At 41.9% G+C, this 17247-nt stretch overlaps 2 protein-coding genes across 3 annotated transcripts; one reads left to right on the top strand and one right to left on the bottom strand.

Moving 5' to 3' along the window:
• The first annotated feature begins 1855 nt into the window (after window positions 1-1855).
• Window positions 1856-4012, top strand: LOC104965992 (lipocalin). Of its 2 annotated transcripts, none has more exons than XM_010795085.1 (6): window positions 1856-1990; window positions 2722-2861; window positions 3158-3237; window positions 3341-3454; window positions 3532-3633; window positions 3737-4012. In XM_010795085.1, the coding sequence occupies exons 1-6, from the start codon at window positions 1898-1900 to the stop codon at window positions 3754-3756; spliced, it is 549 nt and encodes a 182-aa protein (XP_010793387.1). In that variant the 5' UTR covers window positions 1856-1897; the 3' UTR covers window positions 3757-4012. The 2 variants fall into 2 exon arrangements, with proteins under 2 accessions (XP_010793387.1, XP_010793388.1); XM_010795086.1 differs by having other exon boundaries at window positions 3158-3231; window positions 3737-4008.
• Window positions 4013-5715: 1703 nt separating this feature from the next.
• Window positions 5716-15556, bottom strand: LOC104966486 (zinc finger X-chromosomal protein-like). The gene is made up of 5 exons (XM_010795673.1): window positions 15512-15556; window positions 15443-15463; window positions 8478-8496; window positions 8178-8321; window positions 5716-7994 (listed from the first exon to the last, which is right to left on the bottom strand). Exons 1-5 carry the CDS (start codon window positions 15554-15556, stop codon window positions 6694-6696), a joined length of 1530 nt encoding a protein of 509 aa, XP_010793975.1. The 3' UTR covers window positions 5716-6693.
• Window positions 15557-17247: the final 1691 nt, after the last annotated feature.

Raw genomic sequence — 17247 nt, 5'->3', positions numbered from 1 at the left:
AAATCCTTAACTCAAGGTGTAGAACAATGAAGTTATCAAGCCAATTGCATTACTAACTACAACTTGAATTTTGTTTTAAGTCAATTAACGCAGAAATCAGAGTTCAAATTACACACAATATTAAGTTGATGTAATTACCAACATTATTACGTCAACACAACTTATAAATTAATGTTTGCAACTTAAAATGTTTATCTAAATCAATTAACTCACATTTTTATCTTGCAACCATGCATTTAATTAAGTGGAGGTGAAAGGTCGCCTGAATCCGTTTTTAGAGTGTGCTCTGACGCTCCTGAGACAGATGTATCCAGATGTATCAGAGACTCTTTGAGACTGTGTTTGCTTTGGGTAAAGACCTGTCATATCTTCTCTCTGATGATTTACAGTTTCACAGAAGCTGAAGCAATGAAATGGAAAGTTTAAGATATTGATAGAAAGTTATATAAAGTGGAGAAGTCTTTTGGTACAAGGCTAATGCTGCTTTTGAATTATTCAGGCAATTAAATGCCAACTAGTGGGAGACTTTGCAAATCTGCATGATGTCTAAACAATAAATACATACTTTCTCTGAATGTACATTTGTTTAAATGAGTAGTACATTCCTGCATTGGTATTTACCGGTAAATGTGACTGTCGTTTGGAATGAGTCTTAAAACATGTATTAAATTCTGCTCTGCTTTTCTTTAAATATTTGTTTTCTCGGGGCAGAATAATTACCTGTTCAAACTGGCAAGGTATGTAGGTCTGAGGAATCTTTGCTTTGGTGCATGTATCGGCCTGCACCTGACTTCTCGACTCATTACACTAATTCATCTCCTCCTCATCACACATGGATTCATATTTATCCGTGCAGCAAAGATCCTGCAGAAAGCTGACAGGTCACACACAAAAGTGAGAACAAGTTAGAATTACAAGCAAAGGCTTTAAAAAAGTATCTGCATTACATAAACTAAGTAGCAAAGTAAAGTACTCATTATGAATGATTATAACAAGTATTGTATGTGTGTGGGCTACTTATAACTGCTTATTTGTTGATGCATTCTTCAGGTACGACCTTGGCAGGAAGCCAAACATTTCTCAGCACAATATCATCATTTGGTTTTACCATATAAAGTAATATAAGAAATTGCCACTACACTTCCATTCTTCCACTTGATAACCTCTTGAATAACTACTCTAATGGCTCTCAATGGCTGCAGAACAGCTACTGAGTGATATTTGAGACTAAATGTGAAAGAAGTCTACTGTGAGCAGCCAGCTGTACACACAGTCAGTCCCTGTTCTCCTTTATATCAGTAACTTAAGGACAAAGGAGGACGTTTTTCCATACTTTAAACCCATTAAAGAGACACTAAAAAGAGATTCAATTCATCACATGTCGATGATGCATGATTAGGAGATCAACATGTTTCTCTCTTTTCTGTTGTCTCTTTGATTTACCATCCCAACTGCTGACAGAGAATTTGACTCTGTGCCACAGAAAGCCCTGGAGGTCAGCCACTGCTTTGTTTACCATTTGGTTACTGTGTTTTTATGCTCACGAATAGGAGGCTGCAACAGGGCATTGCATTATAGAATACTTCATGAATCTTATCATGTGGCAGACAGAATACGGACCTCTGATACACTTCTTCTTCTTCTAGTCTAATTCTGCCCGGGCTAAAAACTCCTTGTGGCAGGGAAACTGTTTTGTAACCTTCACGTGTTTGAACCCATCCCAGCTCCAGGGTCTGTGTGTGTGTGTGTGTGTGTGTGTGTGTGTGTGTGTGTGTGTGTGTGTGTGTGTGTGTGTGTGTGTGTGTGTGTGTGTGTGTGTGTATGCGTGTGTGTGCTGCCTATATAACTGGTCGCCAGCAGAACTTCAACAATAGATCTTCATCAACACTCAGTAGCCATGACTCTCCTGCTGACCGTGCTGGGAGCCGTGCTCTGCTCCTTCTCCGTTTCTGCTCAAGTCGTACCGCAGGCTGACTTCAACATACAGGGGGTGAGACGGACCATATGGTGGATTATAAGCAGTATTTTTAACCTTAGTCATAACATGATTTATGGTGCCTGTTTGCATTTTTGTTCAAACTCTATCTATCTGATTTTGCTGGTTAGTGTACCTTGGCGATTATCACATTTAAATGCATAAAAGAAGCATAGATAAAATGGTACAAACAGCTGTGTACCTTAATGTTGTGTATTTGTAATATCTTTGCAACATGCATGGTGACATTTAGGCAGCTCTGTTTTACCTAAGAAGCAGTACTAATACTTACTACAGTGTAAACATACTCTGTTACAGCTCCTGCTTTCTGTAAAAAGTACAAAAGGATTAGAAGAAATTAAGTATCAAACTTAAAAGTATTCATAATGAAGAATGAGAAATGTTTTAATTATATTTTGTGAAATTCAATAATATTTTTTTATGAATTAATGTGTCAAACATTTTAATGTTGCAGCAGGTAAAGTAGGAGGTTCTTTTTTATTTTACTAATGGAACTGCTGTAGCTTGTGATTTTGGGACATACAGTCTTAATTTAAAGTAATAGTCCATGTTAAATTATTTACTGACTGTATTAAGTAATGGAGTATGAAGTACAATATTAAACAGTACATTTAACCAATGCATTCAGAGGAATTCATGTGATGTTTTTTTTTTTTTAAAGCTGCTATCACCTAACCCTAACCAGTCAACACTTACTCTATTGTTTGCCTTGTGTGTGTCCACAGATGGCAGGGAAGTGGTACCTGATAGGATTTGCCACGAATGCCCAGTGGTTTGTGAACCGCAGAGCCGACATGAAGATGGGCACCACCATGTTGACCCCGACTGCTGATGGGGACCTGGACATGTCCTACGCCAGTCTCAGGTAAATACGTGAGGAGAGAGAAAGCAGCCAAGAGACCTTTCTTATTATATTTAGACTTGTTTTTGAGTAATAAATAATTAGTAAAGTTGTTGAGCACTTTTTACACATAAGGTGCAGCTCAAAGTGATTAAACAAAACGGCACACAACACAAGATAAACAGAGAACAAGAAATGCACTGCGGGCCGAATGTTAAAACCTTTTTGCAAACATGCAGCATATGACCACGATATACAAGATGTCAAGGAATACAAGGAGGTAATATAGGAAAGGTCATGTTTTAATGCTTTCTTGGCAGCTCTGATGGCTCCTGTTGGAGAATGAACAACCTGGCCAAGCAGACCAATGTGCCCGGGAAGCTCACGTACACAAGTGAGCGTGAGTGCACCAATGCACACACACACTAAACACATAGAGGCCAGCAACAATCACAACAAACCCCCCATTGTTCTGCTTTCCCATGAACTCTTCCCCTCATCAGGCTGGGGCAGTGTGAACGAGATGTCGATGGTGGATGTGAAGTATGACGAGTACGCGCTGATTCACACCATTAAGATCAAAGGGAGTGATCCCACCGTTGTCACCAAACTATATGGTAAAGTTTCCATGATGCTAGACTTTATGACGGTAATCCTAAATGCAGTCATGTACTAACTTCCTGTGGTGCTTCAGGCCGTGGAGTGGAGCTCAGCGCCGACCTGCTGGAGAGGTTCAGGCAGTTCTCCTTGGGGACTGGTGTCCTGCCAGAGAATATCGCTTTCCTTCCCACAAATGGTATGTCTCATATAAATGGAGAGGTTTCCTGAAAACAAAACCAACAACCTGTGATTAAGGCGCACAATCATGCTTTAATCTGTTTCTCTTTACCCCTCTCCAGCGGAGTGCCCAGCTGCTTAACTTCCCGCTCCGGTGTCTGTATGTCAACAAGCTTTCTGAAGACTTCATGAATATTCTACATCTATCGGTGTTTAACGCCAATACTCATTTTATTTTGTTTACACTGCTCTTTCAGATGTGGTGTTAAGAACATAATGCCACTAAACAATGTAAAGCCTGGTTTCAATAGAATATGCTTTGCTTTAATTCACCAGCAGTTGTAATCTGTATGTACTTCAGACATGTTTGAGACATTAAATGCTCTGCTTTGAATGCCTGGTGATTTTCTTCTTTTTTTTTTGTGCACAGTAAAGCTCAATTACTCCTTTAAAAAAAAATCCAGAATATGCACCAATGACAAGATAATGCAGGTTTCAACTTTTAAGAGTTTTCGGCTTTGCACATTTTGAACAGTGTATAAATGCTTGTATGCCCTGGTCAGACCTTAAAGACACAGTTACACTGACTGTAAACATAACTTGTTTGTTAACCAGAAAAAAGGTCAGATTTGAGGTGATCACAGAAACTTCGGGCCTTTAGCAGATGACTTTAAAGACAGCCGTATGAACGAAAAATAATCCTGCACAGTAAAAGGTCAAATCTCTCAAAACAGGTTATTGAGCAGTGGGCCTTCGACAACGTGTGAAAATAGAAGACAAAACATCTAAAATACTTTGCTTTTATTACTTTTTTTAACAAATACGTTGAAGTACATCCATAACAACACAGTTCAGATTTCCTTGTTATCAAGTGTTTACATCTACACGCTTTGTACAGATTTGTATACAAAACAATAATTTACGTCCCATAGAAGTCTAGTTACACTTAACTATACAACAACTTGTAAATGAAATAAATATAAAAACAGGAATAATCACAGGTGATAACAAAAGGGTAAAAAGCCATAGTACAAGTACACCACCAGCACCTGTCTTCTGAAGTTGAATTTAAAAAGATATACCTTTCCACTGGCAAGAGTACATCTGTGAGGGCGAGACAAAGATTCTGTCCATAGTTTTAATAACAGCAGCTCCAGTTACACTGTTTGATTCATGAGGCCAGACAGTGAACCTTTCTTGTTTTAGTAAAAAAAAGCTGGGATTTAATAGATGTATCGACATGATTGACTTGATCATTGAAAAATAAACCATCTGCCCGAAAAAGCTTGTCATCAGTTCTAATGGTCATCACAACAAAATGAGCCTTTTCAAACAAATGGGATCTCACTCTCTAGGTAGCATTATTGGAATCAAAATACTCAGGGGGTCGTCTTTACTGCTTTGGGCACTTGTTCTGAACAACTCACAGTACTCACTGAAATCTCATAGGTATGACTGGGTATTGGTCGCATTGTGATAGAGGTGCATATGTGAACGTTCATCACCATCGTGACACATCCATGAGTTCATGATCCTGTGAACAAAGCCAAGAATTATATAATTTCTGCACACAACCAGCTTTGTGTTTTTAGCAACACAACAAAAATGCTAACAGAATGGTGGGGTCGGAGCACCAGGAAGCACAGCAGATGCTTTGTTTTTCATTCATTCTTCCTCTCGCTCACACTTTGGACTGTCACAATAATTACATATCGACTTATAGTAAGATATATGGACATGTATACCTTCTACAGGTGCACCATAGAGAGCATCCTGACCTTCTACAGGTGCACCGTAGAGAGGACCCTGACCTTCTACAGGTGCACCATAGAGAGGGTCCTGACTGGCTGCATCACGGCCTGGTACGGCAGCTGCACCGCCCTCAATCGTAAGGCTTTACAGAGGGTGGTGAAAACTGCACAGCACATCACCAGGACGGAGCTGCCATCCATGGAGGACCTTTACTCCCAGCGCCTCCGGAAGAAAGCCCTCAGGACCCCCCATCACCCCAGCTACAAACTGTTCAGTCTGTTGCCGTCTAGCAGGCGCTACCGCAGCATCCGGACTAAAAACCATCAGACAGTTTCATCCCACAGGCAATAAGACAAACACCTGAGCTTGCACTGTTTGTTGTTTTTTTAATGTCTTGTAATTGCACTGTTGAGGAACCTGCGATCTAAGTTTGCCATACATTACATAATGACACCGTATTTTTGTATATGTTATGACAAAAATCTTGAATGTCCATTTTTGCTAAACACAACAAACGCCAACATTATATCCAGAATTAATGGCGAGTTCTTCCTTAGCATTTTAAGATTTGAGCAAAGTTCATTTTGCTATCAGAGCTCGAGTTCACTTTTGTTATTGTTTTGGTTCTGTGGTTTATCCAATTTAAGATATTTTAATATTTGTTCACAATGAAATTTCAAAGTCTAAACTTTCTATATGGGCATTACAATATATTATATTTAAGAGTGGCATAAAATAGTTTTAAAATGACAATATTGTTGATTAAAATCATTTCCGTGATTATATATTGTCCAATAAAAGTAGTTATCGTGACAGGCCTGCTCATACACACACGATTCATATCACATAACAGGGAGTGCTACGGGGAGAATGTTGCTAATCTTTGCTTTGTTGAGTAAATGATGACAAAATGATGCAAACGTTTTGCAAATCGAACAGTCTTGACAAAATTAGGACCATTGTGATTGACAACTGATTGCTGCCTGCAAATTAAAAAAAATGTATATCTACAAAGAGACATCTGCACAATCTGCCATGCACACCGTCACCAGCAAAGGGACATGCAGTTCAAAGTGCAAGTCTACAGAGGGGTTCTGTTGCTAACTCGGGACAGAGCATTGTGTTATGTACATGTGTATACATTTCTGAACAAACATTAGGCTGACGATCAAAAAAGGTCAAAACAACAGAACGGACTAAGTGCAGCACACACACACGCCACGTTGTGTGAGCGTGACCTGTGTGCTGCTGAGGGTGCAGAGTTTGGGGTGTGATGGTTGCTTCGACATTGTTCTTTGTTGTGGCACAGTTTTTGGCTCGGTCAGAGTCACTCCTGCACCACATCTTTGTGGTGGCGTATGATATGCTGGTTCTTCTCAGAGGGTCGTCGGAAACCCTTCGAACAGATCTCGCAGCGGTGCGGATAGTCTTTCGTGTGAATGGAGATCACGTGCCGCTTGAACCCCGAAGCGTCCCCGGTGCTGTAGTCGCAGTACTGGCACTGGTAGATTCTCCTTTCTTTCTGTCCTTTGCCAATGACGACAGTCACACTGCTGGCTAAGCTGGCTGCGCTGACTCGGCTGGCCTGGCTAGCGGCGCTGGACGCGCTGGCTGCAGACTTTTTAGGCGACACAACAGGAGTGTGTGTCTCTGTCCTCTTACCCGACTCACTCTTTTCAGGAGAGGACTGTTGCTCCTTCGTGTGCACGGACAAGATATGGCGACTGAGAACAAAAGGGTCTGCAATTTTGAAGTTGCAGTGGCGGCACTGATGAAGCTTCTTGGTCCGGTGCGACACCGAGTGCTTCTTCAGTTCAGACGGCCGGTGGAAGCCTTTACCACAGATGGCACATTTGTGTGGATAGTCCTTGGTGTGAACGGATATGATATGGCGTTTCAGGTCACTCGAGTTGGAACTTTTGTGATCACAGTGGGCACAATGGTGGGTCTTATTCTCCTCGTGCGTTAGTCCGTGCTGCATTAACTCCTCCTCCTCGGCAAAGGTCTGGAAACAGCGCTCACATTTGTATGGCATCTCTTTGCTATGCTTAGTTTTGATGTGTGTCTTGAGATTGGAGGAATCGGCCGACTTGTAGTCGCAGTACAGGCAGGAGTAGGGCTTCTCGCCCGTGTGCGTGCGCATGTGTTTCTTCAGCTCCGAAGGGTGTCGAAAGCCTTTTCCACATTCCACACAGATGTGGGGAAAGCTCTTACTGTGGACGGCCAACAGGTGCCGGTTGAGCAGCCCTTGCTCGGCCGTTTCATATTCACAGAACTTGCATTTATGCATCTTGTTTGGCGTTGTGGGCGACTGGCCCTTGGGCTCTCGGTGGTGGTGCTGCAATCTGTGAGAGAACAGCGCCGCCTGCTGGTGGAACTCCTTGCCGCACACTTCACACTCGAAAGGGGCCTTGCTGTTCAGAGCGTGTACCTCCATGTGGTTGTGGAGGCTGGCTTTCTTGTTGGTGGTGAAGTCACAGTCTGTACATTGGTACTTTTTCCTCGTCAGAACCTCCTGGTGGTGATTCTTGGTGTGGCGTTTAAGGAAACCCCGTGACTTGAACTTTTTACCACAGAGCATGCAGGGGTAAACTGTGAGAGGCTGACCGTACGGGCCGATGATGATGGCTGGAGGGAAACAGAGAGGACACCAATCATTTCAAAGTGATACAAAATAACATTTATTTGAAAAGCTTCAAGTATCATTTCTGCTGAGCTTTGAACAGCTCCACTTTAGGAGTTATGATTTAAACAGCATTTGTATTATGCAACGATTATAAAAACAATCCATGAACTTGGTGTTGCTCTTACCTGTCTGCACCTGGCGAGGCTCCGACCGTCTCCTGCTCTTGTTGCGTTGTCTGTTGATTTCATCCACCCCGTCAGACTCATCGATGTGCAGCAGAGCGCTGGCGGCACCGTTTCTGTTTTCACAACTCTCGCTATCATCTGCACCTGTGAGACCCACAGAATGTCTTAAACCAGGAAAATAAACAACACTGGCATCTGGAAAGCTTTTTAAGACACTCAGAGACGGGGTTGATGCAGTGGCTTCCAGTGTTGTTTTAAAAGCAATTTAATAAAAGGGGTGCTGGCCATAAGCAGCCGTACAGGCCAGAGGCATGAAGTCCTTGCTTAGAGACACACTGTCACACAAGTGGTCATGAGTTACTGGGTATTCCACCACTTCTATATACAGGGATGCAAACTCCCCCACCCCACGGAATATCGGCTTTAAAATGAGGAATAACAGAGGATGTTAGCAGTCAGAACAACTAAAGCAGTTAATAATAACAGAAACGTCACATCTAATAGATATGTATAAAAGCATTCATTTTAATTGGGTAGCAGTCAGTTTATAATTTTGGCAGCACTGTTGAGCATTTTGAAAATGTATTTTCATGCCTCTGTGCAAGGCTTAGTCTTTCTATCTTTATAGCGACTGGTGTAAAGTAACTAAGTTCATAAACTCAAGTACTATACTTGGGTACAATTTTGAGATACTTGTACTTTATTTAAGTATTTCAATGTTGTGCTACTTTGTTATTCTTCTCCACTACAGTTCAGAGGTAAATAGTGTACTTTTCCTCCACTACATGTATTTAATCTAGGGCTGTCAGTCGATTAAAATAGTTAATCGCGATTAATCGCATCGTCAACGACCTTTTTTACATGACTAAGACGAGACGAGCTAAAAATAGATTCTTGATAACGAAAACTTTGATGAAATGTATATTTAGTTTTCGTTGACGAGACGAGACGGGACTAAGGTGTTAATGGTGGACTATCGGACAATCAAAATGCAGGGTATTTTCCCCCAATTGTCCGTCTTGTCTATCAAAATGCATCTTACGTTTCTAACTTGCAATATCATTATTTCCGCTCTCTTCACTCTAGAAGAGCGGTCTCTCTGTGTGCGGGGGGCGGGGCCTAACAGACACGCTGCAGCGGCACACAGAGATCTGCCGGGGACGGAGCGTTCAGAAGGGACACATGCTGGAGTCCTTCAAGTTTGAAAGACTTTGTATACTGCAGGGTAGCTTGTGAATTTACTCAAGGTGGAACTAAAGTCTGATTTAACACTTGATTAGATTTCACATCATTCATCCACATCTGTAAAGTAACTAAAGCTATTAAATACATGTTGTGGAGTAGAAGAACACAATAGCAACACATTTAAATACTCCAGTAAAGTACAAGTACCTCAACATTTTACTCAAGTACAGTAAAATATTTTAACATAATTATATATATTTCATTTATTTCACATTTAAATAAAGCAATTAATTCGGTTAACAATTTGTTAGTTTTTCCCTTTAAAAAATAACAAAAACTAAATACAAGAATATCGTTAAAGTACCGGATCGATAAGCAGCATCGATAAGATTACTAGTACCGTAGAAAACCTTAACGATACCCATCCCTAGATATTACACAAGTAAAGTGTTAAGCGAGTGAAATGTTGCTTTACGAATTTCAACACTTGATACTGTCACATTGATTCCAATTTCAGATACCTGTATTTGCCTAACTGAATTGGTTTAAAGAGAGAAAACATTTTGACTAAAACGTAATTTTTCCTCGACTAAAAGTAGACTAAAACTATGAAGGATAGAAATGACTAAAATGTGACTAAAACTAATAACCATTTTCGTCTAAAGACTAAGACTAAATCAAAAACAGCTGCCAAAGTTAACACTGAACGGGAGCTGCCTGGACGCTGCAATCATGTTGCGCGCACTATCCGTGCTGAGTGTGCTGACTTTTCGTACAATGTCCCACTGTCTGGCTACCTGCATAAAGTCAAGTGCTCGGCGCAGTTGTGGCGAAATGTCGCTCCTCTGTTTTCATTTAAACAGCTCCTTAGATCCGTTAGGGCAGCTAGCTAGCACCAGATGCTAACAACAACAACAACAATACACGTAAGGTCTCTCTCTCGCTCGCTCGGGCCACACATACACACACCCTCCCGGTCCTCCCAATAGCCAGCCGGTGCCTGCCGGTGAGCGTGGAAGTGTGGTCTGCCACAAGCGCAGCAGGAGCGGGGCTGTCAGCTCAGCCTTGTAGATGGTATTTAACTCGATGTGCTCTGAAACTACGGGGCGGACCGAGGGACAAAAAAATACACATGCGTTAAATTGCGTTAAATAATTAGTGGGCGTTAATTTCTTTTTGCGTTACTTGACAGCCCTAATTTTAGATCCCTTTAGTTACTTCACAGATGTGGATGAATGATTGTGAAATATAATCAAGTCTTAAATTCAGACTTTAGTTCCTCCTGGAGTAAATCCACAAGCTACGCTGCAGTATACAAGTCATTCAACTAGCTGCTCCTTTACCAGCTTTGAGAACACTTTCCATGATCAATCATGTTATAGAAACATTCAGATATATTATTCGAAATGCGACCAATCTAACAATCACACTTCTATGTCGCTACTTTTTAACTATATTTGATACATACTCTTCTACTTTTAATTGAGGAACTTCTTGAATGCAGGACTTTTACTGTAAAAGTTATTCCTACACTCTGGGACTATTACTTTTACTCAGTACACGAGATCTGGTACTTATACTTTTACTCAAGTACAGACTGAGTACTTCTAATTTTACTTCAAGTACAAGATCTGTGTCTTCTACTTTTCTCAAGTACAATATATATATATTATACCACTCTCCTTTTTATAGCCTATGAAAAAACATGAAAAACCATTAGAAAGACGAAGGCTAAATCTAACGTTAGCAAGATTAAGTGACAATGTATGCTAGTTAAGCTAGCTCACGATTCATTTAAATATAATTGCACCAAGAAAACTTTCCTCAGTGCACATCACGCTCTGCGTCCGACAGGGAGCCTCTGCTCTGAACACCTGAACGGCCCGTTCTAACAGCTGTCACCAGCGGTCCAGTCTGTGCCACAGTGACTCCCGGCGCGCAGTTAATATTAACGACGCACCCGTAGGTAATGTAGCCTGCTGAAGGCTAGACCATACATGTCCGGAGCAGCAGAGCCTTATTATACCATGCGTGTCATGATGGCACATAACGGCTCACGGCCCGCACGATTACTCCGGGTCCCAGACCCCCCCCCCCATAAATAAATTTTTTATTGCAAACCAAAGAAATCACACAACTACCTATTCTGGGTTTAAAACGGGCGAATTCGCCAAAGCGATAACAGTTTTGCAACCCTGTATATATAACATTGGACCAACCTGTAGCCTACATGTACCAGCCCTAAAAACTAGATACATAATAGCTTCTGATATCATCACAGTCGTGTGGATCCGAAAGACTCACGTGGTTTCATTGATTGTGATGAGAACCCCGACAGACATGTAGACCTTTCGGTCTCTCGGAGGCCTGAAGACTTCTGTTCAACGCCACACTTCTCCGTGTCTCCGTCGCTGATGTCAACGATTCTCTCTGCCAGAATTCAATAAACCATTAAAGATCTTCCACTTTTGGAAAATCTGAACACATTATTCTTTCCACCCCAGAGAGACTGAGCCTCACCACCATTTTTCACTTATATCGTCTCAAAGACTTTTGAGGCCCTCGTTATTGGACCTGAATAACATTTTAAATCAATTTCAAGACCTGAAGATAACCAGTTTTCAGTTGAGGCCAGAACATTACTTGGCTAATAACTTCTCACAGGCAGATCAAGGTTCTTTGAATAAACAAGAAATTTAAATACAGTTACTATTGAATCTATTAGAGCCGAGTTGGGTAGAATGTAACCGACAACTTTTAACTGATGAGCAGATAGCGATATTCTTATTTTGTTATTTAAAGTGGCAATCATCGTACAGGTTAAATGAAATGTAACTCACCCATGTCATCCTCCCAGAATCAGCCTTGAAAGATGGTACACTTTATACTCCTGCCCATCTCATCCTTGCTCACACTTCCTGTCCTCAGCAGCTTCCCTCCACTGTGACCTCTGTTCCANGACACAGGGCCGGCAGGACCCCGGGCAGAAGAGTAGTCGGCGGGGTCTCCCCGACTACTCTTCTGCCGGGGGTCCTGCCAACCCTATGTCCTGTGCCGTTGGAGACCCCGCCGACTACTCTTCTGCCCGGGGTCCTGCCGGCCCTGTGTCCTGTGCCGTTGGAGGTCCCGCCAGTCCTATGTCCTGTGCCACTGGAGGCCCCGCCGACTACTCTTCTGCCGGGGGTCCTGCCAGCCCTATGTCCTGTCCCGTTGGAGACCCCGCCGACTACTCTTCTGCCGGGGGTCCTGCCGGCCCTGTGTCCTGTGCCGTTGGAGGTCGCGCCGACTGCTCTCCTGCCAGGGGTCCTGCCGGCCCTGTGTCCTGTCCCTTTGGGGGTCCTGCCGACTACTCTTCTACCGGGGGCCCTGCCAACCCCGTGTCCTGTTTTGTTGGAGGCCTCGACATCACCTGTATCGCCGGGGGTCCTGCAAACTCCTTGTCCTCTTCTGTGGAGAATCTTGCAAACACCCGTCCCACCGGCTCCGATTCCTGTGCTGTGGTCTTCGCCCCTCCTCGAACTCTGCCTTGCCCCCGGGCCGTCCGTCCGAGACCCCCTTTTTGAACTCTGCCTTGCCCCCTGGCCGTCCGCCCGAGTTCCCCTTTTTGAACTCTGCCTTGCCCCCGGGCCGTCCGCCCGAGTTCCCCTTTTTGAACTCTACCTTGCCCTCGGGAACGTCCCCCCGAGACCCCATCCATGGTCTCTGCCTTGCCCCCGGGCCGTCCGCCCGAGTTACCCTTTTTGAACTCTGCCTTGCCCCCGGGCCGTCCGCCCGAGACCCCCTTTTTGAACTCTGCCTTGCCCCCGGGCCGTCCGCCCGAGACCCGTCCTCCGGACCCCCTCCACCCACCCTGCTGGACTTTGTTTTTTGGGATGTCTGGGATCCGTCCCTTAAGGGGGGGGTTCTGTCACACCCCCAGGTTTATGTCACGGGTTTTAGTGTTGTCTGTCTAGGTTTGGGTGTTTGCGGTCATGTTTTTCCTCCTGGGTTATTGTCTGGTCCTTTTCCCTGTGTTTTTCATGTCTGTCGTTAGTTCCCTGGTGTGTCTAATTCCCTGATTTTTTTTCACCTGTCACTCCTCCTGTGTCTCCTGTGCTCATCAGTGTCAGCCCCGCCCCTGATTGTTCCCACCTGTGCCTTGTTACCCTGTGTTTAAATTCCCCTGTCTCCCAGTGTTCAGTGTCAGTTCGTCTTGTCTCTCGTCATGTTCAGGTCAATGCGTATCGTTTCTTGTCTATTGTCATGTTAGGTCGATGCTCTTGGAACTCTTTGATTTTTGATTCCTCACTGCGTGAGCGTTTTCATTTTAGCTGTTTTGGAAAATAAAGTATCCAACAAATACTTTACCTCTGTCTCCCGGGTCTTGCATTTGGGTCCTACATCTTAAGTGTCTGGGATCGTAACAGGAACAACTTGAAAAGTGATGTACACGGCTGGAACTGGAGCGCTTGGTGACTATCGGGGATTATACATTTGGCCGAGTCTGTTAAATTTTCTAAACGCTGCAGCACATTTCTCCTAATTGAAATGTATTGGGCCGTTGTAGCACATTTGCACCTGACGTCCACCAAACTTAAGAGTTAAAGAAACAGGTGTTTCAAAGTAATCCTAGAAAGCTGAAATGTGTATTGAAGTGGAATTAAACACATTGACTGTCTCTGAGTCCCACCTTGCCTATGTTTTGTGGAGTGATGAGCTGAGATGCTCCGTATGCTGATTTGTCGGGGAGATGACAGAGGAAGCTGGGCGTCCTGCTGTGGTTTCATTGGCTCAGTGCACTGATGTTTGTCAGAGCGGCTTGCATTACAACTTTTGACTAGTTTGGGCATCTTTAACATCAGATCCGCTGCTGTAATCTTAGTTTTTCAGTGACCGGAGAGAAACTGTTTTCATCGAGAAACTCACTAATAAACCGCGCTCGGGGCTCGGTGACAGCTCTCCTTGAAACTGACACAACTCTCGGTGCAAAGAGACGGGAACGCTAACTAATTAGAGATCCAACACAAATGTTTAATGAGGAGATTATATAACAGCGCACAGAATCCTGTAATAATAGTGCTACTTTGTCATTTGCCTTTTTTCTTCAGAGTTTCTCCTTTTATCCTTTCTAAAAAAAGGAAGACGTTTCTAAAGAATATTACGTTTTGTTCTTTTCACATGCGTTTCTCAACTGGCTTTCATGATGAAGTACCCTTCCCCTGGATTGTATTTAGTTTTAGAAGATTAATCAGTTTTAAGGCACATTAAGCACATTCACTCTGACTTAGTTTCAACTGATTTAATTTTTTTCATCTTCTTTGTTCTTTCTTATCACTATTCTGCCATTAAGCTACACAGACACCTTGTTTAAAAAAAATACAAACACACACTATCATTTCCTTCTAACTGAACAGAAGTTTCAGCTACTCTATATATTTGAGCTTTAACTTGCATTCCAACCAAATAAAACATATTTTACCATTTTGTTTAATTAAATAAAGGCACAAAAATACCATCCAGTTGGATTATTTTATGATATATTATATTATATTATCCCGTAATGTTGAGATCCATTTTTCTTCTTTTTTGAATCTTTTCTTTTTTACATGACTTGTACATGAGATCACTTTAATTGAACAAAAATGGTAAACTGGTAATTATTGATCCTTTATTGTCCTCTTCACATTTTTTTAATCTCTTTTGAAGGGGCTCTATTATGCTCATTTTCAGGTTAATATTTTAGCCTTTGCAGACCATTTACATGCATAAAAACATATATAATACACTTCAGATAAGGGGAAACCCCCCCAAAAAATAGGTCCTCTTCAAGCCGGTCTAGAATAAACATTTATACCTAGTTCTACATTCAATATTTCACAATCTTCCCGTAAATGGACATTTCAAAACCACACATCTTTGCACCTTGTAAACTCACTATCAAATGATTGGTTTGTATCAGTAACTTTAATTTCAGAGATTCATCCTCATCTTTTCCTTCCCTCGCCAAATTATTGCAATTGATATTTAGTCTTATTGCCTTCTTTTTTAAATGTTGCTGCTATAACTCATCCTCTGGCCCAGAATGCAATCAATATTCAAACGAGGTAGCTGATTTCTGCTAACTGAATACCTTATGCCAGCGCCTGAAGTTATAGTGATGGTAATAGCACTGTCAAGTTTGACAATGTGGAGAAAGCAATACTGTCATTCCCCATATTCACTTTTGAAAATCTAATTTTGCTTTCATCTCTTCGCTAACACAGAGCTGTCAACATGCTTGAACATTTTCTTGAACATTTTCTTAATCTCTTTTTTCCAACGGTGCTCTCACCATACAGCTCGACTTTACTTACATTGTGTTTAAATCACGTTACGCCACTTTGGTTGTGATTGTAGTTAATTATTATGCGGAACAGCTTCCCACCTTTTGTATTATATACACTGAATTTCGCTTAATGTCTTTTATTGTGGGGGACCTTTGATCTGAAAGTGATTTGTTGATGTGTACAGTAATGCCTCGGCACAATGGCCGCCTTTATTCAAACTGTTAGATGAAATGGGCTGTCAGAGTGGAGGAAATTGAAACCAGTCAATATTTCAGGCATTAGAACCAAACACAGTCAAACCACAAAAGATAAACACACACATAGACCTCATCATTATACACACATATAGTATATACTCTGCCCTTTCTCAACCTTACAGAGTGAAATGCACTTCGAGAGGGGGAAGCCATTAAAAAGTGTGCTTCAACCAAAGGTCATCCATTTGAATTCAAGCAAAAATCCCTGCATCCCCTTAAAGGATGAGGCGGCCTGTATTTGCATTCTCACTATTGCCAATAAATTGCATAAAAGGACTGAAAAAAACAACATTTATATACAAAGGCTAATATGTATGTTTCCTCTGAATAGCACCACATTGTTGTCCGTAAATTATTAAAAACAAATAACTGAGGAACACTGTTGAAAATAGTCCTCAACAAATCTCCTAACATTTAATAAATCTTCAGTGACCAACGGATTTAGGAAATGAAAGTACATTTCTGTAAGCTGCTTTTTTTTTGTTTAAAGGAAGGGAAGAAGAGTATCGAGCCACGTTGGAAAAACATCTTTGGTGCAACATGAAAAGGCACAATCTGGAATGTTAGTAACTTCACAGGGCTGTTGGAAAGTAGGCTACTGGTTTGAGATTCAGAGCAGATCTCTCTCAAAGTTGTAGTGTGGGATGTGGATTAAATGTGTCGACGTGACTTTTTTTGCCATATTATTTAATCAATTATTTAACTACCTTACATTTTCTAACATTCCTAATGTTAGCGTTGGCCTACACTTTCTAGTATATTTCCATTGGTTTATCTACAGTCTATCACGTCTCATTATAATCATCTCTTACATTATCATCTTTACTGATAAGCAAGAGGCCCTTCCGTTCTTTTTTTTTTAGCTCACATTTTCTTTTTTTATCTCACATAAATTAGATTATATGTGACCTGCTCTATCGAAATCAGTCGTATTGACCCGCAGACATATTTTGAGTTGTATACACTGCTGGAAAGAGGATATTCCTAGCTTTCTAATGATATCAGGATTGTTTTTGTACTCCAGATATTAAGCAACATATGTCACATTATATAATGACTGTCACCGAGTCATCATTTTGAGAAAAAGGCCTTCAAAGTGTCCTCTTCTCTGGAATCCATCGATCTGATTGATTATTAGCGGAGCAAATGATCAAAGTAGTACGGAGGGGAAATATTTTCGTTTGGATTACTGGTCTGGGGGAAGCTCGCAAGTGTGTGTGTGTGTGTGTGTGTGTGTGTGTGTGTGTGTGTGTGTGTGTGTGTGTGTGTGTGTGCGTGTGTGTGTGTGTGTGTGTGTAGTTGTTTGACAGGGAGCTGTGTGTG

The sequence above is a fragment of the Notothenia coriiceps genome, unplaced genomic scaffold (genome assembly GCF_000735185.1).
Source record: "Notothenia coriiceps isolate Sejong01 unplaced genomic scaffold, NC01 NC01_scaffold00037246, whole genome shotgun sequence".
In the NCBI taxonomy this organism is placed as follows: Eukaryota; Metazoa; Chordata; class Actinopteri; order Perciformes; family Nototheniidae; genus Notothenia; species Notothenia coriiceps.
This window is presented reverse-complemented; position numbering and strand designations above follow the sequence as displayed.

What these genes read in the sequence shown, in the direction of transcription:
- LOC104965992 (XM_010795085.1), top strand. Translation starts at nt 1,898, where the DNA reads ATGACTCTCCTGCTGACCGTGCTGGGAGCCGTGCTCTGCTCCTTCTCC. An exon ending in ATGTCCTACGCCAGTCTCAG is followed by an intron (nt 2,862 to 3,157) that starts GTAAATACGTGA and finishes CTTTCTTGGCAG; the next exon opens with CTCTGATGGCTCCTGTTGGA. An exon ending in CGTTGTCACCAAACTATATG is followed by an intron (nt 3,455 to 3,531) that starts GTAAAGTTTCCA and finishes GTGGTGCTTCAG; the next exon opens with GCCGTGGAGTGGAGCTCAGC.
- LOC104966486 (XM_010795673.1), bottom strand. Translation starts at nt 15,556, where the DNA reads ATGGGGAATGACAGTATTGCTTTCTCCACATTGTCAAACTTGACA. An exon ending in CCACATTGTCAAACTTGACA is followed by an intron (nt 15,464 to 15,511) that starts GTGCTATTACCA and finishes TAAGGTATTCAG; the next exon opens with TTAGCAGAAATCAGCTACCT. An exon ending in GCCTCGCCAGGTGCAGACAG is followed by an intron (nt 7,995 to 8,177) that starts GTAAGAGCAACA and finishes GTTTCCCTCCAG; the next exon opens with CCATCATCATCGGCCCGTAC.